Source organism: Bombina bombina, chromosome 4 (assembly GCF_027579735.1).
Source record: "Bombina bombina isolate aBomBom1 chromosome 4, aBomBom1.pri, whole genome shotgun sequence".
Classification (NCBI taxonomy): domain Eukaryota; kingdom Metazoa; phylum Chordata; class Amphibia; order Anura; family Bombinatoridae; genus Bombina; species Bombina bombina.
Genome location: NC_069502.1, coordinates 784465711 through 784480929, shown reverse-complemented (window position 1 = coordinate 784480929; position 15219 = coordinate 784465711). Strand labels below are relative to the sequence as shown.

At 39.3% G+C, this 15219-nt stretch overlaps 1 protein-coding gene across 5 annotated transcripts in view; it reads left to right on the top strand.

The window, feature by feature from the left end:
• The window catches only part of AKT3 (AKT serine/threonine kinase 3), a 995132-nt gene that overhangs the window by 172433 nt on the left and 807480 nt on the right, over positions 1 to 15219 (top strand). For all 5 annotated transcript variants that reach the window (XM_053711160.1, XM_053711156.1, XM_053711157.1 and 2 more), the window contains exon 2: positions 11550 to 11709. In XM_053711160.1, coding sequence (XP_053567135.1) covers positions 11664 to 11709 — 46 coding nt within the window. In that variant the 5' untranslated portion in view covers positions 11550 to 11663. The remainder of the gene's footprint in view (positions 1 to 11549; positions 11710 to 15219) is intronic.

Here is a 15219-nt window from a genome sequence, read left to right as displayed (position 1 = left end):
ACTGGAACAAGGACAGGGGTTTTACTCAAACCTTTTCGTGGTTCCCAAAAAAGAGGGAACTTTCAGACCTATTTTGGATTTAAAGTGTCTAAACAAATTTCTCAGGGTCCCATCGTTCAAGATGGAGACTATATGAACAATCTTACCAATGATCCAGGAGGGTCAATACATGACCACCGTGGACCTAAAGGATGCGTACCTTCACATTCCTATCCACAAGGATCATCATCATTTTCTAAGGTTTGCCTTTCTGGACAAGCATTATCAGTTCGTGGCCCTTCCCTTCGGGTTGGCCACAGCTCCCAGAATCTTCACAAAGATGCTAGAGTCTCTTCTAGCGGTTCTCAGGCAGCGGGGCATAGCAGTGGCGCCCTATCTGGACGATATTTTGGTTCAGGTGTCAACTTATCATCTGACCAAATCTCACACGGACATAGTGTTGTCATTTATTTAACTCATGGTTGGAAAGTGAATATAGAAAAGAGTTCACATGTTCCACAAACAAGAGTTCCATTCTTGGGAACTCTGATAGACTTGGTAGACATGAAAATATTTCTGACGGAGGTCAGAAAATCAAAGATTCTAAATACTTGCCGAGCTCTTCAGTCCATTCCTCGGCCATCAATGGCGCAGTGTATGGAGGTCATTGGATTAATAATAGCAGCGATGGACATCGTTCCGTTTGCTCGCTTTCATCTCAGGCCACTGCAACTGTGCATGCTCAGACAGTGGAATGGGGATTATGCAAATTTATCTCCTCAGATAAATCTGGATCAAGAGACCAGAGACTCTCTTCTTTGGTGTTTGTCACAGGATCATCTGTTCCAGGGAATGTGCTTCTGCAGACCATCATGGGTTATAGTGACAACGGACGCCAGCCTCTTGGGCTGGGGTGCAGCCTGGAATTCCCTGAAGGCTCAAGGAACTTGGACTCCGACGGAGTCTCAGTTGCCAATCAATATTCTGGAACTGAGAGCAATATTCAATGCGCTTCAGGCGTGGCCTCAGTTGGCACTGACCAAGTTCATAAGATTCCAGTCGGACAATGTCACGACTGTAGCATATATCAATCATCAGGGGGGGGAACAAGAAGTTCTCTTGCGATGATAGAGGTATCAAAGATAATCCGATGGGCAGAGATTTACTCTTGCCATCTATCCGCAATCTATATCCCAGGAGTAGAAAACTGGGATTTTCTAAGTCGTCAGACTTTTCATCCGGGGGAGTGGGAACTCCATCCGGAGGTGTTTACATAGTTGATTCATCAATGGGGCACACCGGAATTGGATCTGATGGCATCTCGACAGAATGCCAAACTTCCACACTACGGGTCCAGGTCAAGGGATCCCCAAGCTGTACTGATAGATGCTCTAGCAGTACCTTGGTCGTTCAACCTGGCTTATGTGTTTCCACCATTTCCTCTCCTGCCTCGTGTGATTGCAAGAGAGCTTCAGTATTTCTAATCGCGCCTGCATGGCCATGCAGGACTTGGTATGCAGATCTAGTGGACATGTCGTCTCTGCCACCGTGGAAACTGCCATTGAGACAGGACCTTCTCATTCAAGGTTAACATCCAAATCTAAATTCTCTGCAGCTGACTGCCTGGAGATTGAACGCTTGATCTTATCTAAGCGGGGATTCTCTGAGTCGGTCATTGATACTCTGATTCAGGCTCGCAAGCCTGTCACTAGAAAGATTTACCATAAGATATGGCATAAATATCTTTATTGGTGTGAATCCAAGGGTTACTCATGGAGTAAGATTAGGATTTCTAGGATCTTGTCCTTTCTCCAAGAAGGATTGGAGAAGGGATTATCTGAATTTAGTTCTTAATGTTCTTCAAGGGGTTCCGTTTGAACCCATGCATTCCATAGATATTAAGCTGTTGTCTTGGAAGGTTTTATTTTTGTTGCTATCTCTTCTGCTCGAAGAGCTTCTGAGCTTTCTGCTTTACAATGTGATTCGCCTTATCTTATTTTCCATTCTGATAAAGTGGTTTTGCGTACTAAACCTGGATTCCTTCCTAAGGTTGTTTCAAATAAGAATATTAATCAGGAAATTGTTGTTCCTTCCTTGTGTCCTAATCCTTCTTCTAAGAAGGAACGTCTATTACATAACTTGGATGTGGTCCATGCTTTGAAGTTTTACTTGCAAGCGACCAAGGATTTCAGACAAACATCCTCTCTTTTTGTTGTTTATTCTGGAAAGCGTAGGGGTCAAAAAGCTACGGCTACCTCTCTCTCTCTCTTTTTGGCTGAAAAGCATCATCCGCCTGGCATATGAGACTGCTGGACAGCAGCCTCCTGAAAAAAATTACGGCTCATTCTATTAGAGCTGTGGCTTCCACATGGGCTTTCAAAGACGATGCTTCTGTTGAACAGATTTGTAAAGGCTGCGACTTGGTCCTCCCTTCATACTTTTTCTAAATTTTACAAATTTGATACTTTTGCTTCTTCTGAGGCTATTTTTGGGAGAAAGGTTCTTCAAGCAGTAGTGCCTTCCGTTTAGGTTCCTGTCTTGTCCCTCCCTTTCATCCGTGTCCTAAATCTTTGGTATTGGTATCCCACAAGTAAGGATGAAACCCGTGGACTCGGCAAAGAAAAGGAAATTTATGCTTACCTGATAAATTAATTTCTTTTACGATATGCTGAGTCCACGGCCCGCCCTGTCATTTTAAGACAGGATTTATTTTATTTTTTCAAAACTTTAGTCACCTCTGCACCTTATAGCTTTTCCTTTCTCTTCCTATACCTTCGGTCGAATGACTGGGGGGAGGAGTTATGGGAGGAGCTATGTAACAGCTCTGCTGTGGTGCTCTTTGCCACTTCCTGTTAGCAGGAGGATAAATCCCACAAGTAAGGTTGAAACCCGTGGACTCGGCATATCGTAAAAGAAATTAATTTATCAGGTAAGCATAAATTTCCTTTTTGTTCTTTTTTTTGTTTATTTCTTTAATATTCCTCTTATACATTTATGCTGATGGCATTATGGGATCCTCCTCATGACTTAAAATGTACTGCCGCTGTGGGGTGCCGTGGGAGATCCTTTAATATACTAAATTCACTACAACATAGATGGGATCTGCCGGCAACTCCTATTCCATCTTGTTTTATATAAATTGTTGTGGTACAGAGGATATATTGGGGAGGCTCCCATACACATTTAAGGGGAGTATGTCAACTATTACATGCAGTATCTCTAACAGTTAGATTATTGATATAGATATAAGCTCATCATTAACTTTCAATATTAACACCTGCAAATTAAGAGTCGTCGTGATGCAAGTAGCCGAGGCAGTGCAATATATGTAGTACCTTTCTTTGACTAAACTCACAGAGAGAGGTCTATGATGTACTTAATGTAGCGACTCACTCCCTCTATATTTTCAAACAGTTGGTAGGCTCAATCCATGTTAATTATCTATTCATAATTTTCTTGTGGCAGCAAAAATTGTTATTACTTTATTGTCATAGCATGTTATGCAACCTATATAACATACGATTGCTAACCTAGCATTACATGCTATTTTGTTTTCTACTAATGTTAGTCTCTAGTTCACTTTGTAGATAAAAATGTTACATTATATTTTGGCACAAAAGTGGCCTTTGAGACTTATTAGTCCCCTTCTCTATTTCACTTGAATATATTTCGGTCCAAAAGCGGCCCTTTGTCCAACGGGGGGAACCCTAAAATGTAAAACTGAGGTTTAATTTATATCAGTCTGTATTTTTTCCAGGTACTATCTTGTACCCAGGCATGGGGAAGACTGTTTGTATTGAGCATTTGTTCTTGGTGTGTCTTTATTATATTTTAAATAACAATTTTCTGAAACCTCAATAAAAAATATTAAAAAAATTTAAAAAAATATTTTTAAAGCTGTTTCCTCTTATCTTTTTGTGTGTGTGTGTGACTTCACGCCAGGTGACTATTGCGTTCTGTAGCTCCCGCCAACAATCTGGAAACTGACCAAAATAGTGGATGATGTCAATTTCTGCTGTTGTAAATGAATGCCATAGGAAGTGACATTCTGTTTTAAGGATTCATATCCAGTTCCACTTAAAGGTACATTATAGTTCAAAAGTTACATCTACTTGAAGCATTTAATTCTAGCACTAGCTAGTATCTACCCTGCAATGCTATGCGTTTAACAAATCAGGGCATGTACTATGTTGTTGATTGATGATCTGATATATATAATATTTATATGAATTTCTGATTTATATTATATATATATATATATATATAATATTTATATTAAATTCTGATTAATATTATATATATATATATATATATATATATATATATATATATATATATATATATATATATATATATGAAACTATCTATATAGAGCTAGAGGGAAGCTGAGATCATCATCAATTAACAAAATACTAATATAAGTATATGCCCTGATATTTTATCATGTAAGTTTTGAACTATAATCTATCTTTAAGTGGAACTGTATGAATCCTTAAAACAGAATGTCACTTAGTGAAGTCACACAAAAAATACACAGTAGAAAACATTTAATAATATATATCACACAAAAAAAAATAATCAATTTTCAATAATACTATATTGTGGCTAAACAATGCAGTCCTTTGATTTTTTTTGTTTCCTGTCTCATACTGTTATTATTGTACAAAGTAACATCAGACCAGTCAAAAAGTCTACTTTTCATTAACTGGTTGGTCTTGCCTAACAGTGCCTTGTATCCGGTCCTGCACAGCTATGCTACATCCACTCTACAGCAACTTTTTCCCCACTCAGGCGTGCTATAAGTAAAGTAGCCTACGCCGCTGCAGACTAGTACATGCTGTTGGGGGGGTATAAACAAGTTTGCACCCCGTGGGAGAGGGGAGGTATAAGGGGAGGTGTAAGATGTCGCCACAGCACCGAACAGTGTGCGCCCAACAATGTATAAGGCTACGCACAGAACTAATAGATAACCAGCTAGCTAATCGATAATGAAAATTGTTGACAACAATTCTTCAAACCCAAAAAGTCTGTTCTTCACTTTCAATACCCTTCTCTGTCCACCCCTACCTCCTATTACCGCATCTTTCTCAGCTCAAGAGTTTGCCAGTCACTTCAACAACAAAATTGATTTAATCAGAAACAAAATAATCTCTTAATACACTTCCAGCCCCCCCCCCAACTGTTCGCAAAAACACCCGAAACCCACACAACCAAATTCAGCTCTTTTGCTCTGGTGACTGAGGAGGAGGTTTCTGCCCTTGTATCTCCCTCTCATTTCACTTCCTCCCCTCACAACTACTGTCCTCCCTCTATCCTACTCTTACTCCAATCCTCAAACACATTTTCAATCTCTACCTCAGTACTGGTATATTTCACTCATCCCTTAAACATGCACTAGTCCCACCTATCTTGAAATAAACCTTCTCTTGATCCAACCTTCCCATCCAACTACCGCCCTACTTACCTACTCCCCCTTGCCTCTAAACTTCTTATAACACAGAACTAAAGTAACTGCCTCATTCTCACATCCCAACTGGGCTCTGTGTTGTGGACGATTCTTGCTCGTGCACATTGATTTGCGCCTGTGTGTGCAAGCTGACTGAGCTGTCCCCTCTTATAACACGGAACTAAAGTAACTGCCTCTTCTAACATCCCATGCTTTATTACCTATAATGGGATATGAGAAATACACACTCTATTCCGCTCTGTATTTTGTCCATGGTTAGACTGAGGCAGTTACTTTACTTCCATGTTATAAGAGGAGCCAGCTCAGTCAGCTTTCACACACAGAACTAAATTAACTGCCTCGTTCTAACAGTTGGCAAAATATAGAGCAGAATAAAGTGTGTATCTCTCATATACAATTACAGGTAATACAGCATTGGCTGTTAGAATGAGGCAGTTATTTTAGTTCTGTGTTATAAGACAGCTCAGTCAGCTTGCACACACAAATGCGCAAATCAATGTGCATGAGCATGAATAGTTGTCCAAATTGTGATGTCACTAAGAGGAGGAGTCTGGCAGCCATTTGAAGTTAGAAAACAATTCAGACTAAACTTTTTTTACTGTTTGAAAAAAATGACTGCTGCTTGGGATAATGTTCCATGCTGATATCTATAGGCAAGGATTATAATAAAGTAAGTTTATTTTTAGTGTAGACTGTCCCTTTTAAACTCCCTTCTTGATCCATTGCAATCTGGATTTTGTCCCCAGCACTCCACAGAGACAGCAATTATTAAGGCAACTAATAATCTACTTACGTTAAACCTTCTGGATCTGTCTGCAGCCTTTGCTACTGTTGACCACCCCTTTCTTGCTCCAAACCCGCCAATCCTTTAGCATTTGGGACACAGCACTCTCATGGTTCTCCTCCTACCTTTCCAACTGTACCTTTACTGTAGCCGCCTTTGGTGTATCCTCTGCCCCTTTACCAATTTCTGGTGGGGTAACACAAACCTCTGTCCTTGGTCCCCTTCTCTTCACAATCTATACATATTTCGTAGGTTCCTTAATAATGACACCATTATTGGCTGATGACACCCAAATCTACCTCTCTGCACTAGACCTATGCCTTTCCTTGCTAAACCGTATCACTTAACTGTCTTTCTACTTTTTTCATCCTCTTCTTCACACTACCTTAAGCTAAATATCTCAAAAACAGAGCTACTTATTTTCCCACCTTCTTCCAAAATCTATCCCTCATCTTTCTATTACTGTTTATAACAATGACCCATCTATTTGCCATGTGCTGCTGGCAGCCATTTTACTTACCTCTTACTGAATCTGGTGCAGATTGTCTGATGCTGCTTATTTCCTGCACGCCCTCTTATGGCCGGACTGGTGTACATCATCCATGTGAGACAGGTTGCAGTCTCAGTATTGTGATGTCATCACTTATTATTTAAAGGGCCTCTGTTCAATATGCTTTGCCCTTGCGTTGTCTCAGACCTGTTTGTGAGTTCCTGTGTATTACCTGGCTGTCTGACGTCCCTCCTGGTTCCTGACTTGGCTCGTCTGACTACTCACTTTGGCTCCTGACTCGGCTCGTCTGACTACCAGCTCTGGCTTTGACTCCTGGCTTGTTATTTGACTTGTGGACTTTTTTATTATTTCTTTGTTATTAATAAAAGTGTGATAATTTTTCACTTCTCGTCTCAGTCTGATTCCTGGCACCCTGACATTACGCAAGGGCCATGAATCCTGATGGTGCTAATAATCCATCTTTACCTACCATCATTTCCAGGATGGATGAACAGGATCACCGCTTGGATCAATTTGCACTAGCCCTGCAAACCCTGCTGACTCACACTGCACATTTGGGCCAGAGTGTCCCACAAGTTATGGCTGCTCTTGTTTCCGCTGCTGCACCTAGTTCTACCATGAGCATGTTCGGTTCTGCACCTCTACCTCAGCGATATGGAGGCAATCCTATTCAGTGCAGAGGGTTTTTGAACCAGGTTGGCATTTACTTTGAGATGTTACCTCAGGCTTTTACCTCTGACAGAGCTAAGGTGGGATTTCTCATCTCTTTACTCTCTGACACAGCTCTTGCCTGGGCTAATCCCTTGTGTGAGACTAATAAACCTGTGATTTCAAATTACTCTGAATTTGTGGCCTACTTTTTGAAGGGTTTTTGATGTTCCAGCTCGCTCCTCCTCTGCTGCTAAACGACTCATGTCCATTCAGCAAGGTACGAGATCTGTTCAGTATGCCATTGAGTTCCGTACACTTGCTGCAGTGGTAGGTTGGAACAATGAAGCCCTTGTTACCGCTCAGGAACTTGCTTCAATTTTTGCCTGGGAGGTCTTCCGTTTACATGGGTTAACCAAGGAGATAGTGTCGGACCGGGGTAGCCAGTTTGTCTCCTTTTGTGCTCAAATGGGGATCCAGCTTTCATTCTCCTTGGCATATCACCCTCAATCTAATGGGGCTGCGGAACGGTCTAATCAAGCTCTGGAACAGTTCCTCTGTTGCTATGTCTCAGATCACCACAATAATTGGTCTGAACTGTTACCTTGGACAGAGTTTGCTCGTAATAGTGTTATTAATGCTTCGTTCCAGTTATCCCCGTTCATGGCGAATTATGGGTTCCAACCATCCTTGTTGCCTGATTCTTTCATATCTCTGGGTATTCCGGCTTTGGAGGAGCATCTCCGGCAACTCCGTTCCACATGGGTGCAGATTCAGGATTGCCTTCATCGTTCTATGCTGCGCCAAACGTTCCAGGCTGATCGTAGGCGTCTGCCCGCGCCTTACTACCAGTTTGGGGAGAAGGTTTGGCTGTCTTTTAATAAACTGGTTCCCCGTTATGTTGGTCCTTTTCGAATACTCCGACGGGTCAATCTTGTGGCCTACGCTCTTGACCTTCCTCCTGCAGTGCGCATCTCCAATGTTTTTCATTTCTCCCTCTTGAAGCCATTGGTTTGTAATCGGTTTACCACTGTGTTGCCTCGTCCTCGTCCTATCTCTGTTGACAACCATGAAGAATATGAGGTCAGCAGCATTGGCTTGTATATCCAGGGGCTGCATACAGCATTTGGTTTACTGGAGGGGCTACGGTCCAGAGGAGCGTTCATGGGTTCCCTCCTCTGATGTTCATGCTCCCGCCCTCCTCCGTGCTTTTCCCAATAAGCCTTTTGTCCTCCCGCAGGGGAGGGGTCATTGAGGGTAGGGTAGTGTCAGGGTTTTTTCCCTGCTTTGTTTGCCATGTGCTGCTGGCAGCCTCTTACTTACCTCTTACTGAATCTGGTTCAGAGTGTCTGATGCTGCTCATTTCCTGCACGCCCTCTTATGGCCGGACTGGTGTACATCATCCGTGTGAGACAGGTTGCAGTCTCAGTATTGTGATGTCATCACTTATTATTTAAAGGGCCTCTGTTCAGTATGCTTTGCCCTTTCCTTGTCTCAGACCTGTTTGTGAGTTTCTGTTCCTGTGTATTACCTGGCTGTCTGAGGTCCCTCCTGGTTCCTGATTCAGCTCGTCTGACTACTCGCTTTGGCTCCTGACTCGGCACGTCTGACTTCCAGCTCTGGCTTTTGACTCCTTGCTTGTTATTTGACTTGTGGACTTTTTATTATTTCTTTGTTATTAATAAAGGTGTGATTATTTTTGCACTTCTCATCTCAGTCTGATTCCTGGCACCCTGACAGCATGTCCATGATCTTGGGGTCACATGTGACTCAGACCTTTCTTTCACTCCTCACATCCAGTCTTTGGCCAGTTCCTGCCATTTCCACCTTAAAAACATGTCCAAAATTTTCCACTTCCTCACACAAGACAACTAAGATTTTAATTCACCCTCTCATCATTTCTCTCCTTGACAATTGCTACTCCATCCTTTCTGGTCTCCCTAGTTGCCCTCTTATCTCCTTTACTATCCATAATAAATTATTCTGCAAGGCTGATCTTCTTCACAGGTCGCTCCTCATCTGCTGAACCTCACTGCCAATCTCTTCATTGGCTTCCTCTAGTCTTCAGAATAAAACACAAAATCCTGACTCTAACATTCAAGGTCCTCAATAACACTTCTTCCTATATCTCAGTCCTCCTCTCCAGATACTCTCTTCCTTGTCCCCCTTCGCTCTGCTCACAACCTCCTCTCTTATTACTTCCTTACATTTCCTGTCTACAGGACTTCTTCAGAGTGACTTCTATTTTGTGGAACTCTTGGCCTCGCTCCACAAGACTCTCACCTAGTTTTCATAGTTTCAAGCGTTCCTTAAAGACTCTACTGTTCACAGATGCATAAAAAATACGCTAATCTTTCTTACCTCCGTTCCTCTCATATGTCATCCCCTTGAACCCCCTTAGCATGTAAGCCTAAGAGCCCAGCTATTTTGTAGCTTGCATTCATGAGAAAGAATTTACAACAGTTCAACTCTAGGCAGGGTCCTCTACCCATTTGTCTCCCATAAATGCTACCTTGCATATTAAACATATGTTTATAGGGCTGCAGTATCTGTTGGCTCTCTTCAAATAACTGATACAAATAAACTGATGATAATAATAAAGAGGAATCTAAATATTTGTAATGGTATACGTAGTGAAAATGATCTATCAACTGGGAAGTTTTTACAGAAAACTTTAACATAAAAATCACATTAGTATATAAGGGTTAGATGTTGCTCTGTAAACAAAGGCCAAAGTAACAGGCTGAGATAGTAAATGGTAGTTATTTTTGCATGCAGATATTCTTCCACTGAGAACAAAAATGACATCACCAACCGAAATAGCATTCCATTACTGTCATCATATTTAAAAGCCATTGTCCTCTCTGTGCTCCTTGTTTTTCTTTGTATTACTCTATCAATCTATTGGATTTTTCATCATGAGATCAGCTTCTCCTTTCAAACTACTTTTCATCTTAATTTAAGGGAATGTGATTCACTTTACATTCCCCCCCCCCATGCTAACTACTGAATAGCTGGATTTTTCAGGAACTGATGTAATTGTATTTTCAAACAACACTGCAAGAGTAAGTGCTGTGAATATAACACTGCCAAAAACACACACATCTTGAGGAAACAAATATAATGCACGAGTCTTTCCCCACTCACCCTAGTAGTAGGGAATAGGGAAAAACTGAGGTTAATTTGTTTGCTTTTGATTCTTTTTTTTTTAAGTTTGTTTTAGTACAGCTGTGAATATGACTAAATTACATGAATCATTATAAGCCTATTTCCCATTGCATTATATATGATATGTGCAGCTCACATAGGAATCTAAATGTTGTGAAAAGTCTGCCCAGCGGTAGGGAGATGCGAGTTAAAGAGACACAGTACTTACAAGACATTTCTGTTGTTTTTCTATAGAATAACATTTCAGCTAAAGTCTAAACATTTTTTAACAAGTTAATTTCCTTTTTACTGTAATTGCTTATTTTAATAGCCAAATTCCGCTCACCATTGCCGTATTTGGAAGAGCCAATTGGGGCTTTAGTCTGCAGCAATGCTAGACACTGTCATAAAGTTTATATAAGTTGCATTGTTTTGCAGTTCTTATCTGATAAATCCAAAACCTACTATCCTTCAACATGAAGCAAAATTCTCACAGTGGGGGTGCATTTATACATCATCAGTGTTTTAGATATTAATGTATTGAAAAATAATCAGTACCTGGGGTAATTTTTATTTATTTTACTGGTTTAAATACAATACTGTAAGTTTATGGTATTTGGTCCTTTTGACTGCTATGATGCTTTGTGACATGTAATATAAATAATATACTATATATAAACTTCCAAAACAGTGTTCAATATTTTTATGTAGAAGCATATTATTGTATAGATTAATTAAATGCATATCTATGTATGTTTTTTTGTTTTGTTTTATGAAATATATAGAAAATGGTGGTTGTGTTTTTTTTTTTAAAATCAAATGTATTTATCTGCATTATTGTTAATAGTAAGAACAAGAATTGCTAAGTTAACGCTTCCCTTTTTTTTAAAAAAAAAAAACCATATAAAAACTGTTGTATCTGGGAGTGGACGTTGCACAAAGACTAAATTGTTTATCTCTTTTCTGTGAGTAGCAAGAATGAGAATAATTCTTTCTCCAATACTTCCTTCCAGGCTGAGTCACCACTAGAAAGTGGGAAGGGCAATAACAGAAAAAACCCAGAATCCAAACTGCACAGCTGAGAAGCCTGAATCCGTTTTTCTAAGTTGGGGCTCAGACGAGCCATCATGACTGATATAACTATAGTTAAAGAAGGCTGGGTTCAAAAAAGAGGTATGTCTGATTTTCTCTCTACTCAGTTGGTGCCATAGTAGTGTGATTCTGAAAGCATTATTGTATGTCAAATATTTTCTGAAACATTCCTATAAATACAACACAGCACAACAGATTCCTGCTGTTTGACAGTGTTATGGTTAATTCTTATTGTCTGTGTTCTTGATGAACAGCAGGGTTTCCTAAAGAGCAGTTTCCTTTTTAAGATTTTTCATGTGGTAAAGTATTTGCTGTCTTCTTATATTCTCTCTAAACTTTCACTGAGTCCAGTATTAAACGGTTTCTTTAGTAAGTCTTTTCTTATGGATAACAAGTACCATTATGTCGAAAAGACAATGTTTCTGTGTTTGTAAAAGTGACAAATACTTTAAGCGTGATTTTTCATTCTTAAAATGTGTTTAAGTTTCTAGTTGAATGTCTTAAAATAATCACAAATGAGCATGTTATAAAAACAGTTTGTATTTAGAATGAGGATCAGCAAAGGCCTATATTGTTCATCATTACTATAACATGCTGTGTTTTCACAAAATTAACTTTGTATGTCTTTTGTTAATTTGTTTATTTTTTTTTAAATAAAGTTTTGAAATCATGCAACAAAAGCATGTTTGGGTAAGCATGGCTCCACCCTTCTTAGCTTTTTAAAATGTTTGGAATATACATTCAATGCCTCTGCTTAAAATAATGTGTTTTTGTTTCAGCCAAAAGAAGGAATTTTAAATTTGTAGTAAATTTATTTTAAATACATTTTCTGTTACTAAATAAACCTAAGTTTTTGTGCTTAAAGATATGTTTCTTGGTCTTTTGATAGGCTGACCATATGTCCCGTTTTGAAAGGGACAGTACCGTTATTTTATGTTTTTTCCCCTGTCCCGTCGTTCCTTTATTAATAGTCATTTTGTCCCATTTTGAGGGTTATCAGACCATGCGGGCAGCGCAAGTGTAATTTTTTATTGCACACACACCACTTAAAAAAAAAATTTAACTCCCCGCCGGCGGGGAGGGCAGTTTTTTAAAAAACTATTTTTTTTTAACTGCTGCCGGGTTGGGGTTGGGTGGCCATGCCCACATGATCCACAGCATGCAGTCTTCATGCAGTCTTAGAAGTCTATGCCGCCCACGCTCTTCAAAATTAGGGGCGTGTCATTGATGGATGTGATCTAATGGAGGGAACCTTCGTCTTTAGAATGGTTATTGGCTAAGTCATTTTATTTCCATTAACTAGGCTTACCATAATTTTTAGAGGTGAAACTGGGACCACCTGGTGCAGTGCCAGTGGGGGTGTGGTCAGGAGAGTGGTCAAGGGGTTGTGGCAATTACCGGTCCTTTTAAAGTAGTAGCTTTTATGTGTGTAATGTTTTGTGGATACTCTACCCTTTCTCAGTCAAACAAGTGAATCACACAGTTTAAATAGACCATAACACCTCCCCCTAGTGAAAAAGGCACCATTACGTTGTCATGGCAAATAAATCATTAATCTAAATCTCAGATTCTAAATAATGCCAAACATCAAGCATAATTATCATTTTCATAATTATCAATTTCACAATTTAATATCTGCAGTGTAATATTTGTTTTGTGTGTCTAATTAAGGAACAGAGCCAAATACTGATAAGGCATAAATACAACATTGAATGAAATAAGTAAAAAAGAAGCACGTACCTGCTAAAGCTGTTTAAGAGGCTACTCTATACCATAATGCAGGAAGATTATAGCCAAAATGCTATCCTGCATGAAGTAAAGCAAGATCCAGGCCAAAAATCCTGCCTGTCTGTACTTCCTAGTCATACCCATATGATTCCCCTAAAGGTGTATTACCGGCAATGTCACCAGGGGTCGGGGGGTTAAATTCTTAGAAAAATAAACCAAGTAGTACTACAAAATTAAAATAAAACCTATGCTGCTCACTCAGCCTATATTACTAAATGTAAACTTTGAAGGACACGAAAGTTAAGCTAAGCAGGGCTGTATGTAACAAAGTATCAGCATCCAACTATGCTGGAGAGCCACAGTCATTTTGAATAATGTGTCTGGGTTTCAGGTGGTCTGAAACCCGGACACATGATTTGAAACCTGGAGGTGGCAACCCTACTGGGACAGATTGAACAACTGGGTGGGACACTGGGACAGCGCCTCCAAACCGGGACAATCCCAGTAAAAGTTGGACTTCTGGTAAGCCTACCCTTAACAATAGTTTTAATAAAAAACATGTTATAGGGTGTCTTTATAAGTCAGAACATTTGTGCTTTATTTTTATATAAATTTGCCAATTTTCTGTGTGTATCAAATTTAAAGTAAAAATTATTTCATATATATGATACATCAGCCCATGGAGTGTGAGAAGTTTATTATATGGTGTTGAAAGACCAAAATTTGCTGTGTAAATTTGTTTCATCAGACAAATATTCTTGGTACAATCATGATGAAATTACAGTCCCCCTCTAGCTCTACGTCAACCTAAAATATTTTGTATGAGTTCTTCTGTCACTGAAGGATAATTGTTGGCTCAATAGTTTAAATTCATGTCATAAAAGTTAAATTTTGTTAAAATCTTCCTTTTTTCATATAATTAAAGAATATTAACCCCGTCCCGTTTTTGACCGCTCAATGTGCCGTTTTTGTCTCAAGGAAATATGGTCAGCCTATCTTTTGAGAAAGTTTAGTCATAGTTGAAACATCACATCTCTATTTGCAAAAGAAAAGGTTTTATGAGTGAGGTACAATAAATAGATGCTACTGTACTTTGTACAGGTGGCCCTCGTTTTACAACGGTTCAATTTACACCGTTTCAGAATAACAACCTTTTTTTCCAGTCATGTGACTGCTATTGAAAAGCATTGAGAAGCAGTGCATTTATTAAAATAGCCAGTAGGTGGAGCTGTCCGCTTGTGTTGCAGCAAAGCCAAGCAAGCTGAAATTAATCAGTTTAACCAGACCTGAGCTATCGAGCAGATTTCAAAGGAACAAGATCTTCCTGTCTATAAATCAGTCCAGATTGGAATGCATAGAAAGAACTGTTTGCAGAAAAATGCAAGTGAAGTCTGTGTTGTGTGATTATTGTATTAGGTTTCTAATGCTGTTTAGCAAATGTTTTTGTTTATTTTACTTAGTTTAATTATATATTCTGTGTTGTGTGATTATTTAATTAAGTTTATAATTCTGTTTAGCATTTAAAATCTTCATTTCAAAGCTTTAAAAATAATGTATTAGGTGTTACTTATGACAATTTTGAGAGGGGCCTGGAACCTAACTCCCTCACTTCCCATTGACTTACATTATAAACTGGGTTTCAATTTACAACGGTTTCGATTTACAACCATTCCTTCTGGAACCTAACCCCGGCGTAAACTGAGGGCTACCTGTATTTGGTAGTGAAAACGAAATTGATCTATAATAGGTCCTTCATTGGTCCCCATATTTTATACATCTTCAATGTGTACTGTAGAAAAAAAATTTAAAAATTGTAAGTGTCCAAAAAAAATTAAATTAGAAAAAGTATTTAACATTTTTAAT